The sequence below is a fragment of the Patella vulgata genome, chromosome 8 (assembly GCF_932274485.2).
Source record: "Patella vulgata chromosome 8, xgPatVulg1.2, whole genome shotgun sequence".
Lineage (NCBI taxonomy): Eukaryota > Metazoa > Mollusca > Gastropoda > Patellidae > Patella > Patella vulgata.
The window spans coordinates 38512253-38534824 of record NC_065886.2 but is presented as its reverse complement, the minus strand read 5'-3'; the positions used below and the strand labels follow the sequence as shown (position 1 = coordinate 38534824).

Genomic DNA, 22572 nt, shown 5'->3' with positions numbered 1-22572 from the left:
TTAATAATAATAGCTTTTGCGTAAATTAAAAGAAGACCCTTCCATATACATTGTAGATTCACTAAAAGACCTCTTGATGTATGATACAAACTGTATTATTAGTAAAATGTGATCAGAAGATAACTTCTGTGATTTCTGAATAGAGTTCTAAAAGTTCTGTGGGCAGATCAGAGCCTTCAGGATTTTTGAAGTTCGATTCTCACTTATCAGGGGTGTTACATGTACATGTACATCTAGCTACAGACTGGCAATGAAGGTGTGTCTAGTTGTTTGGATCATACTAAAAATAATGAAAAAATGTACCCCAGCCACCAGCTATGTGCTTAGTATAATACTCAGACAGGGGTCGAGTGATCAAGTTGTCTGTCATTGGGTCAATTGACGTAGTTTCATTTCCATGATTGTACATGTACGCGACTGTCCAACCTTGTGGGTTATCTTCGAGTCCTCTGATTTCCTCCCACTGCTAAAGACCCTTAGATGCAAGTGCATTATCGAAATAAAATTGAACCATATGTTAGTCCAGAAATGACCTAGTTGTGATGAGAATAATAGGTATCATTATGTACCAGTAGTTGTAGTTTTATGTACAATTATCATGTTCTCTCTCTGTAGTCAACAAAGAGATGTATATGATAAGAGACTATATGGTTTAACTGATTGATATGTCAGGGACTCCACTAGGACTTGTCAGATGTTCAATTGTTTCCTGGTATTAACAATCATCTAGAAAGAGACAGGATTTTAACTTCACTGCTTCACACCAATCTTTGTCAATTACATGTCGACCTGTGTAAAATGGTTTATCTGAAATTGACATAGGCTTGTTTCATTCTACTTCAACATGTATTTCTAAAAATACATTTTACAATGTCGAGTAGATTGACAAAATGTGAATGATACAGGAGAATAGATCTGTTTGTTCCATTGCTGTTTTCTTTTCTATATTTACAAACTATAAATATGAACATGATAAGCGTTTAGTACATCTACATGTTCGACTATGATGTACTGTTGTCAAGGCGACTGGGGTGGATCTAATTTCAGAAAAGGAATCAGAAATGGTCTAGAAATGATCATACATGTATGAATTCAATCAAATATTGAAAAAAGCAGTTATGTAATGAACAGTTCTATGGATAACAATTACTGTATTTTTATTGGAGCTACGTTTCTACAATGATTCTCTTGTCGTTTTCAAGCACAACACTGATAGAGTAGAAACATAGCTCCAATTGGTACTGTAATTGTAGATTATTGGTACAGGGTGAAATCATAAACTAAGTGACCATTATTGATAAAACTACATACAGTACATGTACATGTATGTATAGCAATACTTGCAATACATTTTTACTATACATGTATGTGCAAACAAGTATTTGTACAAATAAATACATGTATGTACTTTTTTCTAGAGTACAAATACTTGTTTGCTCATACATGTACATACATGTATTTATTTGTACTAATGTAGAAAGAAGTAATTGTACTACATGTAGAAACTACTATTTGTACTGTATGTAGAAACTACATGTACTATTTGCATTTTATGTAGAACCAGGTAATTGTACTACATGTATCTGTAGAAACAAGTAATTGTACTACATACATGTATCTGTAGAAACAAGTAATTGGACTACATGTATCTGTAGAAACAAGTAATTGTACTAGGGAAAGAAACTACTATTTGTACTGAATGTAGAAACAAGTATTTGTGTTACATGTATATTAAAAGGCAATTAATTGTGCTATATTTAAAAGTAAGTAGTTGTATTAAATGAAGAAACAAGTATTTGTACTGTCTGTAAAAACAAGTATTTTTATGTACTAAATGAAGAAACATGTATTGATTGACTAGTTCGATAAATTAAGATAAAGTTGGGAACGTCCACAAAAACAAGTGGCTTTCAATTCATTTCCTACATCTATTTTGTGATTTCTTAAAATAGATGTATGAAGACTGGACGACTGTGTTTTAGAATGTAGTTTTGATCAATAAGTCAGTCGGAGTAAACAAACACTGAGTGATTGATGTTGGAGTGAAGGAATGGGGTTTCAAGAGAATTAATGGTTTTTACTCCCAAGTTCCATTCTACGAATGGCATTGATTTCTCAGAGACTGTATTTCTAGACAGGACAGTAAGATTGGCTAGATATCTTCAGTCTATTAAAGTCTTTTATCCTTGAACTAGAAACTGTATTTTATACGATCTGAGTTAGAACAACACGGGTCGATGGTTGCGTTTTTATAAAAGAAAAATATGAAATGAAATGGTGTTTAACGTCCTACTGTTCTGCAGTGTAGTGTGAGGGAAATTTTGCCTAGACAGTGGCACTATGGCCTACTCTTATTTTGAATTCTAACTGTCAAGGGTTCTTTTACGTGCATACAAATTTGTACACAGGACCTTGGTTTTTCCTCCCATTCCAAAGACTATACATGTACATAGTCAGTTGCCATGTCCCCTGATCAGAAGAAACTACACCAGAAAATCCTGATAAACTTTCTTTGGCAACACAGGAATAGAAGACAGGACCTCCATATTAGCCAGCTGACGTCTTACTCGCTGAGCCACAATGGCTCCCTGCATTTTTATACATATAGATTTTTCTCAATTGAATTAAACTGGCTGATTGTCATTTGAGTGACTTTAAATCCTTTGCAAACAATAATATTGTGAAAGTTCAATCTTTAAAAGGAGTACATGTATTAGTACAAAATGGTTCAATTTCATTTATTATTTACAAATATATGGTGAATTTTGAAACATTTGAGTGATTTTGAATTTCTTGCAAATGAGCAAAATATTGTGTAAGGTGAATTATTAAAAGAAATGCCAGTCCAAAAATGATTCAGTTTCATTCAGTATTTACAATGATATGGTGAATTGAAAATTTTGCAACAATCAACAGTCTCTACGGATGACCACCTATAAATTTTAATAAACCTCTGTTTAATTTGATTGAAGGCAAGACACCTGTTTGCTCTTGCCAGACCTATTCTGTATGTACACAACTGATGCTAGTTTGTCCAAATGAATTGGGGTTTAACGTCCTCCTGTTCTGTTCCGACTGGGCTAATGAAGACGGGCGTACACCATACAGTGTGCTATGATGTCTGTCTAAACTAAGAATCATCACAGTTGAGACAATTGGACCTAGTAAAAGTAGTATTGGTGACAGTTGACACTAAATATTTTTCATTATTTTGCGAGGGGGTAGGGGGGATTTTCTCAGAGTCCTTTGGTCCCTTGCAACTGCATGTGAATTATTGACATAAAATTATACCATATGTTGTCCCCAAAATTATTCTGTGAAATGCAATTATAATCAAGACATTTTTTGTCAATATATTTTATTCCATGTTTGTCTGTAATTTTACGTGATATGAATATATGTGATGAAATTCTCATGTTTGTCACGTTGCCCTTTTAACACTGCTTATTACTACAGGAAATTATCTCTTCTAATATCTGCTCATTTCCTTTTCTTATCTCAATTCTCAAGAGCCCTTTTACATGTAGAATCCACTTGTATTAAAATATGTGCATGAATACTACTCAATATCCACACACCCAACAAAAAAAAAAACCCAGGTGATTACAATACAACAATACATGTACATTGCACGTGGGGGGATCACATGGCTAAGTGGGTAAGACGCTGGCTCGCTAGTCTGGAAGTCGCGTGTTCGATCCCTGCATTGGCCGAGAAAGTTCATCCCGATTTTCCAGCGTGGTTTCCTCTTGTCAGTGATGCAGGACGGAGGGCCTGGCAAGGACAGCTGTCTAGTCGTTCGGATGGGATGAAAAACCGAGGTCCCGTGTACACATTGGTGTGCACGTAAAAGATCCCTTGGCAGTTGGAATTCAATATAAGAGTAGGCTGTATCCCCGCTGCCCTGCTGCCCGGGCAAAATTTCCCTCATAGCACACTGTATGGCGTATGCCCGCCTTCATTAGCCCAGGTTAGGAGCAGAACAGTAGGATGTTAAACCCCATTTCATTTCACATTGTACGTGGGCAGATGAAAGACATCCCTGACTATACCATATTTTATGGTCAATTGTAAAACAGAACATAGCAAGTTGGTGTATTAACAATGTGGCATTAGATGTTTTAGGAAGAATTATCCTATTCTATCTGATGTGGGACAACCTCCCCCAAAATAGCTAACAATTAGTGTGATGGGACAGTGGAATCAGATGTTCCAGGAAGTTATTATAATCTGTCTGATTTTGTACAACTGCCCATAAAACATAGAAAATTAATGTGATGGGAAAGTGGTATAAGATGTTCAGGGAAAAATTATCATATTTTACCTGATGTGGGACAACCTCACCTAAAACAGAACATAGAAAATTAGTTTAATGGGAAAAAGCTAGCCAGTTTCATGCCGATCGTACTGAAATTGTCGGAACCCTGGGCTTTTTTCAAAGAGTATCATCCCCATTACGATGAGTAGCTCTTAGGGCTCACATCCTGGTCCCAAAAACCACATGCTATATCTATCATTATTATTATGAACTAAGTATTTACGTTATATAACATCAGAGTGAGTACACACCTGTAGGCTAAAGGTCATCATCTACATCTTTGTCTTATTATATATTTATTACCTGGTTATCAATCCTGGCTAATTATTTAATCATTGATGGATTAATTAACCTAATTACAGCCAACATACCTGTCTGTACCTGTATTATTTTATGAATGATTTTCTAACTCAGCTTTTTATACACCTGCATGGAAATGTGTTCGTATACTTGTTTTTGCCCCCCTCCCCTGTCTTGTGAACACTCTACAGACTACATTTGTTATCCGGTTGTTTGGAAATTTGTACATGTTGTTTACATTAGTGAGATGAAGAAGTCTATTTTTACATGTGTTAGACCGACACAGTATTTTTATCGTCCAAGAATGTCAATTGTTCGAACAGTCTGTCTCTTCTTTCCTTTAGCCAAATGTTTTCTGGGATTTTCTAGTCTGGTTTCCGCCTTGTCTGTGGAGCAGCAAGAAATTTGTTGTAAGGCCCTTGACACCATGTTGTGTGGCCTATGCCAGTATTGAAGATTCAATCAGTTCCTTGATAATAAAACAAATAAAAGCTGCATCATTATGGCCTTGGATTACGACCATCTAAAACAATTACGACCAAATTAAAAACAAATCCTTTTATTATGCCATTGTTTGCATGGATTTTAATGAAGTTAATAAAAGAAAGTGTGTTTCCATTAGTTTGTAAAATAAAGCTGTCTACCCACTTTCTGAGAACAAAAAAATAGAGAGGGAGAGTCATTTTGGGACTAACATATTGCTCAATTTTATTTCAATAAGATGGACAGGTAACCCTACTCCTTGTCATGTGCAAGCAGGTAATCAAAATCACACTACTTGACTCAATGACCTTATGATCCAACGAGTACACATTAACAATTCGTCCAATCAACCGCCCTTTCTGACACAAACTGCATTTAGATTAGTTTCTTAAATCAAAGACTCTGAAAATAAAGTGAAAATGATTCGTATTGCAGAAAATGTGTATTTCAATATATTGATTTGATTGACAGCCCATGGTGTAATATTTCACATTATTTCACAATCAATATTCCCATCGTTATTTATTAGCTGCAACAGCTGATCATAAATTCATAATACGCAGCAAATAACGTTATATGTTTTATTTAAAAACACTTTATTTGATATCCTAGAAGTCATTCAAAACCATCCCTAAAAAGGAATTTGATAGATAAAGGATTAGTTTAAAGTGGCAGTGAGTCTATGCTTCCCAAATTAATTTGTTGAATTTTATCGGTTATTTGCCATTGAGCTCCGGTATTTGCCAAATTCTCGTGAATATACCCATCGTTTGATGTTCCTTTTATTTTCACAAATGTTATTTTGGTTGCTAACCAATTTAAGAATAAGAGTTTGTTCTTCATTGAAACGATTCCTGTATAGAATCATGATACACGGAATCGATGTATTGCGATTTTTTTTTTTTTGGCATGTTTCTTTTCTCGCCACAGTAAGTAAAACTATCACTCTTAATTATCCATGTCACACATTATCCATAGGTAACCAAATACTCTTAAATTGTTTTGGGCCTTATTTCGATCCACATCAATATCGTGATATAAAACAATTTTATTTCTTTGACATCAGTAGGACTGAAAATATCAATTTTTCGTTTATCTTGTTGGGTTGTATCGTAGCACCTGAATCGTACTAGGTATCGTATCATTACTGCAGTGGTAATACCCAGGAGGCCAGAGCTAATAAAGACCTTATAGAACTAAAAATCAACTTGGGTTGGCCTTAACGTTGTGCAAAAGCTATCTGTACACCTGGTTGGTTTTGTTAAATTAATAACAATAACGCTACTTTAAAAACAGGGTGGTTTTTGTTTAGTTGTCATAATACCGTATAATTTACAGTGCAAGTCTGTGCAGTGGTACGGAGATATACACATAGGTCACATATTTCAAATAACCAAATACACAGACACAAACTTTTTTGAAAAAAAAATTATTCATGTGTGAACTGTGAACTAGGGTATATATATATATATATATATAGTGTCTATATATCTACGTAGGTAGATATTTGTGTGTTTTGATAACTGAAATGTATACAGGTTTATCAGTGAATAGTCAAATAAAATTTGAATGATATAATTTGATAAGTTTAATTTCGATGTTTAGATTTATTTATGAAATACTTGAATATTTCAAGAAGGTTGTTCATTACATGTATGTGAATTACTCTTAGTAGATGGCGTTTTAAAGCAAGAGATTTTAGAATTCACACAGATTATGTGAAAAAAGTTTGACAGTACTGTAGGGCATGATCAGAGGTTACAGTAGATTACACATATTTCCGCAAAAATTAATAAAATATGCATGCTTAAAGCTATCAGAACGAGACAATGTTAAGGTGCCCGATCAAACTGTCAAGATAGGCCATCTTTGGAAAAAAATTTCTGCATAAGATATGCATGCTTAAAACTATCGGAAGATGTTATTGTTAAGCCGGCACGTACAGACAGTAAAGATAAGCCAGCTTAGGATGAAATACTGTGAAAGATGTGAAGATAGTATTTTTAAACTGGTTTATTTACCTACTTTGCATTTAGACAACAAAGTTAAACTAGCTTAACATTATAACTTACCTGAATTGAAGCGCCAAAACATCGTTATAAGATCTGTATCGTTATCAACATGTATAAGATCAGTATGCAGGATGTGGACATCTGTAAATATATATTTAGATGTTTGTTCATTTTAATTGTTTTATGTAATCAAGATTTGACTTTAATTTACATGTAATCCCACCAACAGAATTATTACTAACTGTTGATAAAACATTTCCTGGAAATATTGTATTACATGTACTTTAATTTCCAATTCCATCATTTACATAACACAACACAATTAAATGGAATACAAGTTACTTAAAAGTTTATGTTTTGCCGTATAAAGAATAGAGAGCTCTCAGTGAAACGTTTCCAGAAATAAATCTTTTAAGTAACTTGTATTCCATATAATTGTGTCTTGTTTTATTTTCATTCAATTACTAAATGCTGCTTAAACAATTTAAACGTTTTTTATGTTACATCACAAAATTAAACCCTGAAATAATGAATCTCAACCAATAAACCACACATTTCTAGGAAATATCATGCTTTCGATTCAACTGCTTGAATACTGAAATATGTGCAAAAATTAACCCAGCTAGACGTTCATTAATGATTATTGGACCAATGCATATCATCTTTAATAATTTGGCATGTGTGGCCGAACAGTCTTAACACTTGCACTTTAGATTATAAGCTCTGCCATTGAGTCGAGTGGCAATGTTTTGATTGTGTGACAAAGAGTTGGGTTACCTGCCAAACCTCGTGAGTTTTCATTGGTTTTTCTGGTTTCCACCCACTGCTAAGGACCCTTACACAATGACGCAAAGCGAATTATTGCAACAAAAGTTTACCACATGTTATTCCCGATATGACCTAGTTTATATGGAGTGGATGTTAAACCCCATCTTTCTCTCTTTAAAAATAGTATATGACAGTAAGTGTGAGTGTTTTGTTTTGTATTTTATGCCATTTGAAGTATATATAGCCTGGGCTCCCTAGTTGCCATGATAAGATAGACATGACCTAGTTTAAACCTAACCATGTGTTAAAATGTCACAGGAATATAATATTACAGCTACTGTTGTCAATGAGTTAAGGCCCACATCTAGGCTTGTTAAAAGTAAAGATGGGTTTTGTGGTTAAGAGAAGAGAATGAGAGAAAGGGAGATGGATGGGGTTTAACATATAATATTATCAATATTCATACCTCTCGGAAAAAAATGGGAAAAGTCACTTTCTTGGAACATGTATATTTTCGGTTAAGTTGATGTCTGGTAATAATTGGATAAACTAAAGAAATTTAGGCACTTGAAGCTGTGACTTGGGACAACAAATGGAAAGTTTATAGGATGTTTGAAGTGAAAAATTAAAGATAAGAGACTGTAGACATTTTATTAGTGGTTTGGTCATTTGGTTCTGACAGGCTGATCATCTTGAAAGGCTTACAAAAAAAACCATTTCATTTTGCTGATCATAGTTGATTTTATCTTTTTTATGTTCAATGATCTAAACCCTCTCTTTGATGTTTGAACCTCTGTTTTGTCTTGGGTCAGTAAGGTTTCATATTGTTTGTAGTGATTCCCTGATAAAGTTAGGCGAACTACCAATAAATAAACGCATGTTACTCAGGAGAATTATTATTGTAGATTAATTCACTACATAGTACATAAAGCTAGGAGAGCTACATGTACCAGTGGATCAATCTGATTAAAATACAGATCTATTTCTTCTGTTGCTGCGAATATTTACCCATAGTTCCACATATAGCACAAAAAGAACTCGACGCAACAAACCATTTGATTGGCTTATGCCTTACATCACCCAGAACGCGGGTGCCAGGTTTTTTAATAACTACACGTATTTAATTGAACTGTAAAAAATGAAACAAAATAAGATCCGTGTTTTAGTCAGATTACTAGTAAATAAATAGAGAATTATGATATAGAAATTTACCGCATAGTAATAAAGTTAGGGAAACAAACTAGTAGTAAAAAAACTGACTAATCTAGAGAATTATTAGAACAGTCACAGATGTAGATATAGAAATGGACTACATTGTAGGGGAACTACTAGTAATAAAATCAGGCTATTTGAGAGAGAGAGAGAGACCCCACAAGGTTGAACAGGCGACCTTACTCCTTGGCTATTTACAAGAAAGATTTATTTTATAGTACATAATAAAAATAACTGTTTCTCAATGTTTTTTTAGATATTATACAATGCATCAACATGGCATAATAAAATATAGATAGAACAAACCATAGGAGAATAGAGCACACAGCCAGAGAAAAAACTGATTCAAGATGTAAACTTGTTTTAAGACGTAGTCCTCACCCTGAAATGACAACTGATGCAGGTGTTTAAACACTACAGATTACACAGTGGCCAGAATGCCACCGTTTGAATGACAATGACCTATTGCACTCAATCTGATTTTTGCATTGGCAAATTCCACGGTTCTTCTCAGCCCTCACTGGGATTCGACCACTGGATATTTGAGTCTTGACTACAGAGGCACCCAATTCAAATGATAAAATCAGCATTAATGTGACACCAATACAGACTAGTATAAAGCCTGCTATCTTTACACTGCCCTATGTACGTATTATGCTATAAAGATTTGTGTGATGTGACCCTTATACAGAATTGTAGGAAACCTCGCTGTCTTTCTACTACCCAGCCTGGTCGCCGTTCTGTTTGTTGTGCTGTTAAGACCTGTATGATGTGGAGGGTTTGCTTGCGGAATGATTTAACAAGTGCAATTTAGATCATAAGGTCTATCATTGAGTCAACTAGCAGGGTTTTGATTGACAAGGAATAGGGTCGTCATTCCAACCTCATGGGCTTTCTCGGGGTCCTCTGGTTTCTTCCCACAGCTAAAAATCCCTAAGCCCATACAAATTATTAGAATAGAATTGAACTGTGTTAGTCCCGAAATGACCCAGTTTGTGTTGAGTGGAGCTAAACGCAATTTCTCTCTGTCTCTCTCTCTCTCTCTCTCTCTCTTGAACTGTGAAGACATGTGTGACATGACACTAGTATGAAATATGCTGTCTTGTCATTGCCGCTTGTTGTGCCGGAAAACAACTGTGTAATGAGACCTTTAAGAAGAGACAAGTTCCGTTTTTTTGTTTTTTTTTGAAGGTGTCAATTTTCAATTACCAGTTTAAAATTTCAAATACATTCATCACTGTAGCTACATGTACACCAGATACTCTTCCAGTCTCTTCAACTGTTCACACATTTTTTTTATCTAACTGTCAAAGTGAGAGAACATCATACGTCTGTGTAAACTGTAATATAATCCAATTTCTTTAAATTCAATACTTGTCATGACATTTTAATTTGGAAAGAATAGAGGTAATCTCTTGACATGAAAAAAAAACAATTTAAAAAAGCAGACACAGTGTAGAACTGTATATGAAGGAACACGTATAATTCAATTTCATTAAATTCAATATTCTTCATGCTAAATTTGATGAAAATCCATCCAGGCAGGCATAACTGAGACAATTCAACTTGTTGTCATCAGCATCCTTTATTATCATGCTTTTGAGCCAAGTTTGGAACATAGTTGGTAAATAAAATGGGTATATTTTTTTGGTGATTAATATATGTATGTAGTTCATCTCCCCAAATAACAAAAAATGTCATATCTTATGAACAAAACTTACAGTTCTAGCTTTAAAATGTGCATTTTAGAGAACTCAACGCCCGTCCTTAATGAAACAATGAGATTCTAGTACAAAGTAAATGGAAGCTTGTTAAATGCTTTTTTAAACAAAAGTTTTATGACACGTTATAGTATGGCCATTATATAATGTGTTAAAGACTATAATAGTTAAAAAATAGATAATGTAAAGGGAATTTGCTGAAAATTTCAGTCAAATTGATCCACTGTGAAACAAGAATTTAGCGATTAAATTTTAGGCCTAGTCTTGATCATCGTTACTAAAGTCGATACAATAAAAAAAACATAGTCTTGATTATCCATTTCTTGATTTAATCCTGTATGAGCATTGAGCAGCAGATCGAATTATAATCCAGTAAATATCGCAGGCTGGCGATGACATTGAGAGTTGATTATGGTCTGGATAAGTTAATTAATGTCTAATTAATAATTTAGAAAACATTTCAGGCCTAAAGAAAGACGTGCAATTGGCAGAATTAGCTCTTGCATGATGTATGTGTTAAGTTACTTTATATTATCTACATGTATATCATTACCTCATTAGTTTTACAATGATGTAGATAAATGAGATGTCAAGATGCAAGCTTGACAAGAAAAGTGTGCTTAATCATTCACCTGTGGCTATATGAGCAGGCATGGAAAAGAACCCCTGCTATTTGGAAAAAATTCTCCACCTCATATTGCACATGAAAATTACCATACTGTATTTTAGTTAGATTCGAAATGCCTGAAGATTGGGTTGACAAGTCTTCAGAAATAAAATCCATTTCATTTCATTATATCTGTATATCCTTCATCTGCTTTATTGAGAAAATGTCAACAGTATCATTACATACAAATTATTTCCATTTCTCTTAAAGTTTCTGAGCGTGATTTGAGCGATATAGGAATCGCTGGCAAACCACAATATATTGTGAAAGTTTATACTCTAATGGGAGTATCATTTGATGCGCCTCTTTTTAATCTGATTGATATTTTGGTTTTATTTTCTTAAATAAACAATTTGAGTACTTATTAGCATAGATTAAGCTGTTGGATATTGTCCAAATGCAAATGGTGATCAGCAACTTTTGATTTGATTTCTATTGAACCATTGACTGTTTGTATTAAGAGAATTTTTATATCTCAAGTCAAAAATTGTATTTGGTAAGTAGAGGAAGTGATAAACCATCTGATATGTAATTATTGATAAATGTGATATTTTATAATGGTGGCTAGTTGCCGTGGGTTACCACCTGATGTTATGACAGATGTTATAAACACCTTTTATGTCATTAATCAGGTGTTTTAAACATCAAAAAATCTAAACTAGAAATATATTTACATCTGTTGAACTGAACATACATCTTTTTCACCTGTATCTCACATCTAGGTTTTCTCCAGATAGACCTACCATATGTCGGAAGCCATGGTGGCTCACTGAGTAAGACGTTGGTTCGCAAACCGGGAGATCCCAACTTCGATCCCTGCGTTGACTAAGAAAGTTCATCATGATTCCCCTATCTTAGCTGTGCAGTACATAGGCCCTGGCAAGGGACAATGTATCTTGGATGGGACAAATGATCAAGGACCTGTGTACACATCCGTGTGCACGTAAAGGAACACTTGACAGTTGGAATTCGATAAGAGTAGCCCATAGTGCCGCTAATCGAGCAAAATTTCCCTCCCAGTCGGTGCAGAAAAGTAGAACGTTAAACCCCATATCAATTTCATACCTGCCATGTTGTACCTACTGATCTAGTGCTTGACATTTTTAACTTTCTGCCAGATAGGTAATGCATAAATGAATGAATGAATGAATTAAATAATGTTTTATCAGCTCAATAAAACCACAGAAAATGACAAATCGGTGCCAGACAAAACAGTTTGTGCCTGAAAATTCTTGACAGGTGCCATTTTTCCAGGTTAAAATGTTACACCTGTTTTACCTGTGCTAAAAATAAATCCTTGTCCTTAAAAAGAAATACCAGTTTAAAAAAAAAAAAAAAAAAATTGTTAGCACAATCTTAGTAACTTATGTTTATTTGGTATCGTTAATTTTATGTTCAATCCCATCTTCTCTGGAACAAACTTCCTCAAAATATTAGAACCTGTTCATCATTAATATTTCTGTACCAATGGAATTCAATAAGTATGGGCGTACTATTTATACATGTATTTGAACCTGAACGAGTGTTATTTCATCACAATCAGCTTGGAATTGTGACGTCAATCAAGAATCAAAACCTGTCAATTGATGTATACAATTGTAAAAGTTGATGTAACAGGTATGCTGAGTTTCACTTCCATCATGCTTCAATTGGTGGAGTCTTAGGTTTTATCTGAAGACACATTGGCATGCACGTTAAAGATCCCTTGGCAGTTGAAATTCGATATAAGAGTAGACCATAGTACTGCTGTCTGGGCAAAATGTCCCTCATAGTACACTGTATGGCGTATGCAGAACAGTAGGCCATTAAACACCATTTCATTTCATTTCATGTTTTATCATTTAACGTCACCCCATGAACAAAAAGATTAGTCACAGTTTGAGAAGCAGTTCCTGGTGTGAAAATCTCTCTGCCTCTGTCTTCCCTCTGCCTTCCTGAAATGCTTGATTTATGTGTTACAGATGATTTTGTCATTGAATAATAACATCTGCCATTTTGATCTATAGTATACACATGACTATTATAGATTTTGAGCAAAAATATTTATTACTGTTTTTATTTAAATCTTTATATTTATACTAAATTTTTTTTTTTTTTTTTTTTTTTTCAGAACATATTGTCAGAAGCGATCTGTTTTAGAGAAAGAATATGCTCAGGTAAGTTTCCCATGTATTTAAAGGTTTTGGTTAACAGATTTAATTAACGATCAGTCTTGTTTACTAGTTTAACTCATGTAACAGAGGGCTGTTTTTTTTTGGAATCAAAGAAATATCTTTTTTTTCCCAGTATCATCTTAATACTAATATTCCTAACTAACTGATGCTACCTGGGTGTCTTATACTCACCTCCAACCATTTATATTGCATATGTGCGCACCAGCTAAATGAAAATAAGGCCATTAAAGATTTGCTAATTATTATATAATTCTCTAAATTGTCACATTTCTTAAATCCTCATGTGGAGAGCCATGGTGACTAAAGTGAGTAAGACACTGGTTCGCTAGCCCGGAGGTCGCGGGTTTGTCTGTCAGTGTAGGCAGAGAAATTTCATTGTGACCTTCCGGCGTGGTTTCCCCTTGTCAGTGGTGCAGGATGGAGGGCCTGATAAGGACAAATGTCTAGTCGTTTCGGATGGGATGAAAACCTAAGGTCCCGTGTACATATGACGTGCACGTAAAAGATCCCCTGGCAGTTGGAATTTGGTGTAAGAGTAGGCCGCAGTGTATGGTGTATGCCCATCTTCATTAACCCAGTCAGAGCAAAACAGTAGGACTTAAACCCCATTTCATTTAAATCCTCATGTGTATTGACCATTTGTCAGTGTAAAATATTATTTTCTTGGGGGCGATGCATGCTCTTTCGAAAAAACCTAAGGCTTTGTCAATTCCAGTACGAGCAACATTAAACTTGGCATGTCTGTTCCTTCTACAATTGCGCATCAATTGATAGACTTCTATTTTATGATGTGACCTTACAATGTGACCTCAAACTTCTTGCTCTGTTCCCAGTCCATTCAGGATATTTTTTGTGTCCTGTACTTATGATCTGTTTGTTTTTTCTACAATTTACTTTTCATGTCACCTTCATGGTCTGTTTGTTCTGTGATTTGTTGAACATTCATGTTGCGTTGTCTATTCTAAAAAATGGCTAGATTATTGTCAATGATAGAAGTTAATATAGAGTTAAATACAGATAGAAGTTACTATAGAGTTAAATAATCACAGAAGTTAATATAGAGTTAAATAATGACAGAAGTTAATATTGAGTTAAATAATGACAGAAGTTAATATTGAGTTAAATAATGACAGAAGTTAATATTTGGTTAAATAAAGAGAGCTAAAAAGAGAAGTAAATATAGAAATTGAATACATAGAAGTTAATATTGAGTTAAATAATGATAGAAGTTAATATTGAGTTAAATAATGAGAAACAAAAAGATAGCCGTTAATATAGAGTTCTATAAAGAGAAAATAAAGATAGCGTGAAGTCTGATTATACGTCAAGCTATCTATTTTAGAAGATATATTGATTGATGTTAGTATTAAATGATGAGCTAATGTAATGCAAACATGTCAAATTAATGGCTTAATATTCTATCTCATTTACATCTTTATAGCTTTATTGCAATCACAGTAATCAAAGTACTTGTGTATTTAAACAACCTTGATCATAACCAGGTCAATAGCTAAGGGAGATGGACAGGGGGAATATTCTCCCATCCACCACTTGGCCAGGAAATATTGTGAATTGTTTTGCCTGATGTATTACAGCCTATGCTCTGTTTACCATCATCCATGAATCTGAATATATAATGAGAGAGTTAAACAAAACTAATTCTAGTTTATGTACGTTCTGGGCGACATTTATTAACTTGAGCCACATGGAGACTGTGAACTACAAGAAGTTAAAGTTAATATCAACATATTATATATCTACACAGCTAGTTTCAATAGTTTATAAGTCTTTGAACCTTTTAGACTTAGTTTCCAAATTAAAAAAAAGACCAGCCCCTTGTCAGAAAACATTGTGTCCTAGGAAGGAGCCCCATGGAGACTGTAAACTATAAGAAGTTAAAGTTAATACATGTATTAACAGATATGATATATCTACGCAACCTAGTTTCAATAGTTTCAAGTTGAAACAAGTTGTCTCTATTGATTGGTCAATAACTGGTGGTATATTGGCTAGTATGGCCCGGAAGACAACCAATGGTTATTGATTATTGTAATTACATCAGTTTCGCGAATGAGGGGTAATTTTAATCAGGCGGTCTTCTGGTTTTATTATTCTACCGATCGGGTGTTTAGCCTGGTGCTCTGTTAAAATCAATAGTCTGTATTTACAAGGGGGTAATATTACAGACCAGTAGCAGGTTTTTTCGCTCCGGGTGGGTTGTTTCATTCTAGACAATGTTCTATTGAAAATCAAAAACGTTTGCACTTACATCAACATGTTTCATAGATATTCAGGGATATTTTACTTGATTTAAGTTTCTGACATACAGAGAATATTACTTTATTTATATTCATTGATGCTGAACAATTTCTTGTTTACATGTAGCACTTTCATATTTTTATTTTGACACTTCGTCAATGTGTTCCTATTCATGAACTACCTAGAAATTCTAATAGCTCTCATTTCATTATGAATTCATGTTAGACATTTATGATACAATTTATTATGATTTAATATTTAAAGATACATTATGGGAGATTTTTATAGAGAGTTGGCCATTCTTGCTATAACAGTTCAAAAGTAGATGATGAAAGAAGAATATATTGAAAATTTCGGTCAAATTACTTTATTTTGAACATAGTTATCATCATTGTAATATTTGACTAGAAATGGTAGCGAAATGTGTCTTCACCTTGACCGATCGTTTGATTGACAGGCGTTAACTCCACCTAAATATCTCGATTATCAAGTAAAGTTTTCAATGGCATACAGAAACGCTCTACAGCGGCCTCGCTAAGTACACTCTATCATTTAGCCTCGATCTAACTGACGTATTTTCATCAGGTTGCCCCATATTTGATTTAATCAATTAGTGAAATCCTATTTAAATCCGAGCTGTAGCCGAGCCATCCGTGGGTCTACAGAGTTGATTTTGGTCTTGTTGTTTAAATAAAGATCTAATTAATAATTTCTATAAGATCTGAAGCCTAAATTAAGACTTGCAATAATCAGATTTAGCTCTTGCATAATGTATGTTTAATGTATGGAATGTGTAAAACAGAAAGATATGTTATAAGTGCCATAAAAAAAATAGAAAAATAAGATGAACTTAATTGGGTTTAACATCTTAATTAACTCCATTTGACCTCATTTTTGGTCCCATCCTGTTGACTAGTCCCTTTTCTTACCAAGATAAAAAAAGAAATTAGTTGAATCATATTTGAATAGACTACACTATAAGTTTGTAATGTAACATTAACATGCATCAGACCTCATATTGGGTCCTATCCTAATGACTAGTCCCTTTTCTTACCAAGATGAAAAAAAAATAAAACAAAAAAAAAGTCAAAAGTTGATCACATTTAAATAGACTACACTATAAATTCATAATGTAACATTAATTAGCTGTATAAAAGTAAAAGTTTAGTTATATCTAGTTTAGTTATAGTAATATGAACTTTCAAATTAATGGCCGTGATTTTTGCTCGACTATTACATGTAATTATTATGCTAGACTGGTCTCAAATCTGTTCAGATTTTTGATGCCTCATGATACTTTATTCATTTAATCGTTCTTGTGTCTTGTTTCATAGACTCTTTCCCGAAAGAGCAGAAATCAAATTTTCGACAGAATTTCTGAATAATTGATATCTGTTACACGTCACTTAAACTGACGTGACCTGTCAATTCAAGCTAGTAAAAAGTGGCTATTTATATTAACAACGACCTGCAACTGTTTCAAGTAGGATTGTTAATGATATCACTTAATTGTGGTAGTTATTTCGGAACTAGTGAAATGCTGAAACTTGAGCATTTATCTTCAATCTCTGTGATATAATGTATATATGTGTGCTTTTGGTCCATAACAGCAATCAGTGGCGGATTAAGCTCCACCAAGGCCTGAGGCGGCAGTTGCTGGAGGGCCTATTTAGTTTTTAAATAGGGCCTATTTAAAATGGCGTGGGCCTAATTAATTTCGGTCAGGGCCTATGTTGATTCCCGTTGGGCCTAAACACACCCCCCTAACATTCATTGTCTATGCGATTGTAATCGTATCAGACAAGTCTAAAAAAATTTTTTTTTACAAAATCTTTGGGCCTGAGGCTGCAGCCTCATCAGCCTCACTGATAATCCGCTACTGACAGCAATGTGTGTGTGTGTGTTTTTGCTTAATCACTGCAATGTGTGTGCTTTTTCTCAATCACTGCAATGTGTGTGTGCTTTTGCTCAGTCACTTCAATGTATGATTTTGCTCAATCATCGAAATGTGTGTATGATTTTGCTCAATCACTGAAATGGTTTTTTTTGTGTGCTTTTGGCAAATGATGACATTGTGTGTGGGTTGTTGCAATGCTGAAATAACAGTAACATATATTCAGCAAGTCGTTTTGCCCTCATGTAGGTCTTTGATAGCAGGATTGATATTGACAGCAAATCAGCTATTTATTGCCATGATTTTTCCCTCCCAATGGCTTGGGACTCATTTGTTAACATTCAGTATCGTAATCCCCCACAGGCATGTTGGTGATAATTATGTTATGTCAAGTTCGATCATGTTCGTAACTAAATCATTAATCTGGTGCTATTGTAAACACGGAGAAACGTCAATAAATACTGGAGATAGACTGGTTTCTCTTACTTCATACATTCGATACAATCGTTTGATCATATAACAGTCAGAGTTTCCGATACCTAACGCTCATTTCCTTAATCAATTCATACTTTAGTGAGTTAATTGAGTAGATTATGCGATCTATATGATAACAGTTTCTAGACGAGACACTACAGGACATCAAAACTTTTCGTATAATCATGTTTTAGTTACTGCTAGAGGATTGAATCCTCCTAGATTTGAGATTAAGAAATGACTGTCCGATACTATTTCTAGACCCGAATTGCCCAGGCATCGAAACTTTTCGTATAATTACATGCTGCTACTTGAAGATTGAATCCATCTAGATCCAAGATTAAACTAAGAAATGGCCGTCAGATACTCTTTTCAAGTTTTTGATTAATTTTCAATTCAACATTTTATTATTATGTATTATTAAAATTTCCCCTTAATTATTTACAGCTAATAAATTGTAAGTTTATAAAAGTACATTTAAAGCCTCTTAACCTCATTTAAGGGAATGTGAAGTTGATTCTCTAAAAGGAAATGAAATGAAATGCCGTACTGTTCTGCTCCGATTGGGATAATGCCTGGACAGCGACACTACTACGGTCTACTCTTATTTCAATTTCCAACTGCCAAGGGATCTGTTAAGTGCACACCAAGGTGTACATTAGACCTCGGTTTTTCATCCCATCGGAACAACTAACAGTTCTTTTGTCAGGCCCTCCGTCCTACACGACTGATAAGGGGAAACTAAGCTGGAAAATCGTGATGAACTTTCTCTGCCAACAACGGAAGAGAAGCCACGACCTCGAGGCTAGCGCGCTAGTATCTTACTCACTTAGCCACCATGGTTCCCTTCTCCAAAAGGAATATCAGTTCAATAATGGTTCAGTTCCATTCAGTGTTTCCAAAGATATGATGAATTCAAAATTTGTCTACATTCACCTTCCTCTACAGATATACATGTATACCCTTGAAACAGCATGTGTATTGTAAAAGAAATATCTGTTAAAAATGGTTAAATGTCATTCGTTATTTACAAAGATATGATAATTAAAAAAAATTCAGCATTCGCCTTCTTAAACTATAATCTTCGCAAACATCTTTTAATCTGATTGAATCCTAACTGGGAGATTCTCCACCGTTGATATTTTGGTTAAGTTTTCATAAAGATGCATTATGTAGGATTTAGCGATGACTGTTCTTTCTATAATGATAGATAATTGAAAATGAATATATTGAAAATTACTTTAATCTGAGCCATATTGTGAAGATTTGACATGATTTAGCCTATGTAGTCTTGATTGTCAAGTACCATTTCCTACATTAATAAGCATGGTCTTGTCTATACATTATCGATTATCAAATGGTGTACATTGTAGGTGTTCTAATCCATTTAATATCTTGGCCATTCAGTGCCCTAGAGTGTTGATATGGGCTTGTTATTTACATGGAAATAAATGTCTAAATAATAATATATAAACCATTTGAAACCAGAAAAAGTAATGCATCTTTAATTATAAATGTCTGATAATCAATTTGAGTACGTTTTTCCATGGATTAGATATTGTACGAACAATGTAAACAATGCAAATGACAACCAGCACCTTTGTTTGCAATCATCTGCTGTGTTTACAATATGCATTATCAAGACAAGGTTAGTTTAAATGAAATGAAAAATAGATTCTTGCTTCTGTAAACATTTGCTACATTTATAGATAACTTATTTCTTGGATTTTTTTTACAACAATTATGTTTAAATATAATATCGCGTCACCTTTATTTTTAGCAACATGGGGAATGGTCTGTGTATCTTGACGAACCAGACGCTATAGATCTGCACTTACTATTAGTATTCGGGAGGGAGTCAGGGTGGCTAAATTAGTAAGACGCTGGCTCGCTAGCCTGGAGGTCGAGGGTTCGCTGACGGTGTTGGCAGAGAAAGTTCATCACGATTATCCGGTGTGGTTTCCCCTTGTGAGTGGTGCAGGACGAAGGGCCTTACAAGGACAGCTGTCTAGTCTTTCGGATGGGGTGAATAACCGAGATCCTGTGTACACACTTTGGTGCACGTAAAATATCCTTTTGCTGCTAGAATTCGATATAAGAGTAGGCCGTAGCGCCACTGTCTGGACAAAATTTCCTTGATAGCACACTGTATGACGTACGCCCGTCTTCATTAGGCCAGTCGAAGCAGAACAGTAAGATGTTAAACCCAATGTCATTTCAGTATTCAGGATAAACTACATGGAGGGAAAAATGCCAGGGCATTCACATGTATCTGAAAAGTCAAAGATATGTACTAATTTAATGTAAAGATAGATAACGTACTAATCACATTTAATTGTAGTCTTAAACTCAGTATGAAATCTTTATTCCAAAATATTAAAATTATGAAATATCAAGAGCTAAGTCTTTCAAATTGAGAAATTAAGAAAAAAAGACAAGACTATCTAAATTCAGATTGGGGCATATACATGTACGACCCCAAGTTAGAAAAAAGAATTTAGAAAGAGATAGTTTTGTACGTTTATCACTTTGAATTGGCAGCATTTCAAACTTGTGTGTATTCAGACTCATGCACTAGCAGTCATTAAATAGAAAACATAAACTATTACCAGGGTCGGGAAGAGAAATAATTTCTGATTTATTTCGTCATTTCATCTATTCCTGTATTTTCTCACTTTAAAAAAAAATTTGTTAATGTTATAATGTATTTTATGTTGAGAAAAAACTCATGACAGCTGGGTGATCTGGTATGAGAAATGGCTGTGTTTACGTGTACGTGCAGCTCAAGATGTTAGTTCGGTTTGTATGTTGATTACACACGGCCAGCCATAGACTAATTTGTAAATTTGGTCGCATGCCAGGGATGTTTGAATGGCTATTGTTAAATTAATACTCGAGGTGTCAGATTGTAATGTCGTACTAGAAAATAGCAACTTACATATCCCATTCAGATGGGGATATACAAGCATGGGCGATAAACGAAAGCTAAAAGATTCCCTGACAGTTGGAAATCAAAATTACTATAGGCTGTAGTACTGCTGTCAAGGCAATGTTAACCTCACACTCCTAGCACATGACATGGTGTACGCCCATCTTCATTAGCTCAGTTGCTGCAGAAAATGTTAAACCACATTTCAATTCACTGGCCAGTAATTGACTATAACTTTACATAGAGGAGACTCAACATAGATTGTGGGGTTGGGTGGTCAAGTGGTCTAATGTATACCCTTTAGATCCTAAGGTCTGTAATTGAGTGAAGTGGCATGGTTTTGATCCTAAGCTTGTTTGTGACAAGGAATAGGGTTGCCTGCCCGACCTCCTTATTTTACCTCCCACAGCTGAAGGCAACTCTATAGACGTAAGCTAATTATTGAAATAAAATAAATTTACCACATGTTCATCTCAAAATGACCTACTTTGTGTTTAGTGGATGTTAAACCCCATTCTCTATGTCTCAAATTATATTGTTTGCAAACTTTGAGTCGTACCCTTCATTATCAGCTGGGAGCCACGGTGTCTAAGTGGGTAAGACGCTCGCTCGCTAACCTAGAGGTTGTGTGTTCAATCCCTGCATTGGCCTGAGAAAGTTCGTGATTTTCCGGTGGGGCTTCCCCTTGTCATTTATGCAGGACAGCTGTCTAGTCGTTCAGATGGGATGAAAAACAGAGGACCTGTGTATACAGTGGAATGCGCGTAACAGATTCCTTGGCAGTTGGAATTCAATATAAGAAAATGCCATAGTGCCGCTGCCCGGGCAAAATTGCCCTCATAGCACACTGTATGGCGTATGCCCATATTCATTAGCCCAGTTGGAGTAGAACAGTAGCACGTTAAAACCCATTTCATTTCATTATCAACTAAAATGGTTTTAATGGAGTCCTATGATAAGGTGGTTCCAAGCTTACTTTGTGTACGATATACAAATGTATAAAATTCATTGCATTTATTTTCATGATAATCTGCAAGTCGAACCAACATAGAAGCAAAAAATTGTATTAAAGTTAGCCATTAATATTTTTTATTTATTAGATCCTACTCTCATGTTGCCTGGACTATATAACATCTAGATATTGATTATATCAACCAATGTTGAACATCAACATTAATAATGGGAAGGGGGGATACGTGTAAACTTACACATCTCTTATATGGACCAGTTGTGTTGTACAATGGTTAAATTAGCTGGTTGACATTTCTTACTAATGCTTGCTAATGGCGGGGCAGGGGTCCATTTGTCGAATACTTATTAAGATAGAATGTTTCACAACAGTTCACATTATAATATTTAAA

General features: G+C 34.6%; 1 protein-coding gene across 6 annotated transcripts in view; it reads left to right on the top strand.

Moving 5' to 3' along the window:
- Positions 1–22572, top strand: part of LOC126831143 (F-BAR and double SH3 domains protein 2) — a 58888-nt gene that overhangs the window by 1915 nt on the left and 34401 nt on the right. For all 6 annotated transcript variants that reach the window (XR_007684153.2, XM_050561813.1, XM_050561812.1 and 3 more), the window contains exon 3: positions 13592–13637. Coding sequence is in view for 5 of the 6 variants with exons in the window: in XM_050561813.1 (XP_050417770.1) it covers positions 13592–13637 (46 nt within the window). In the remaining variant the exon portion in view is untranslated. The remainder of the gene's footprint in view (positions 1–13591; positions 13638–22572) is intronic.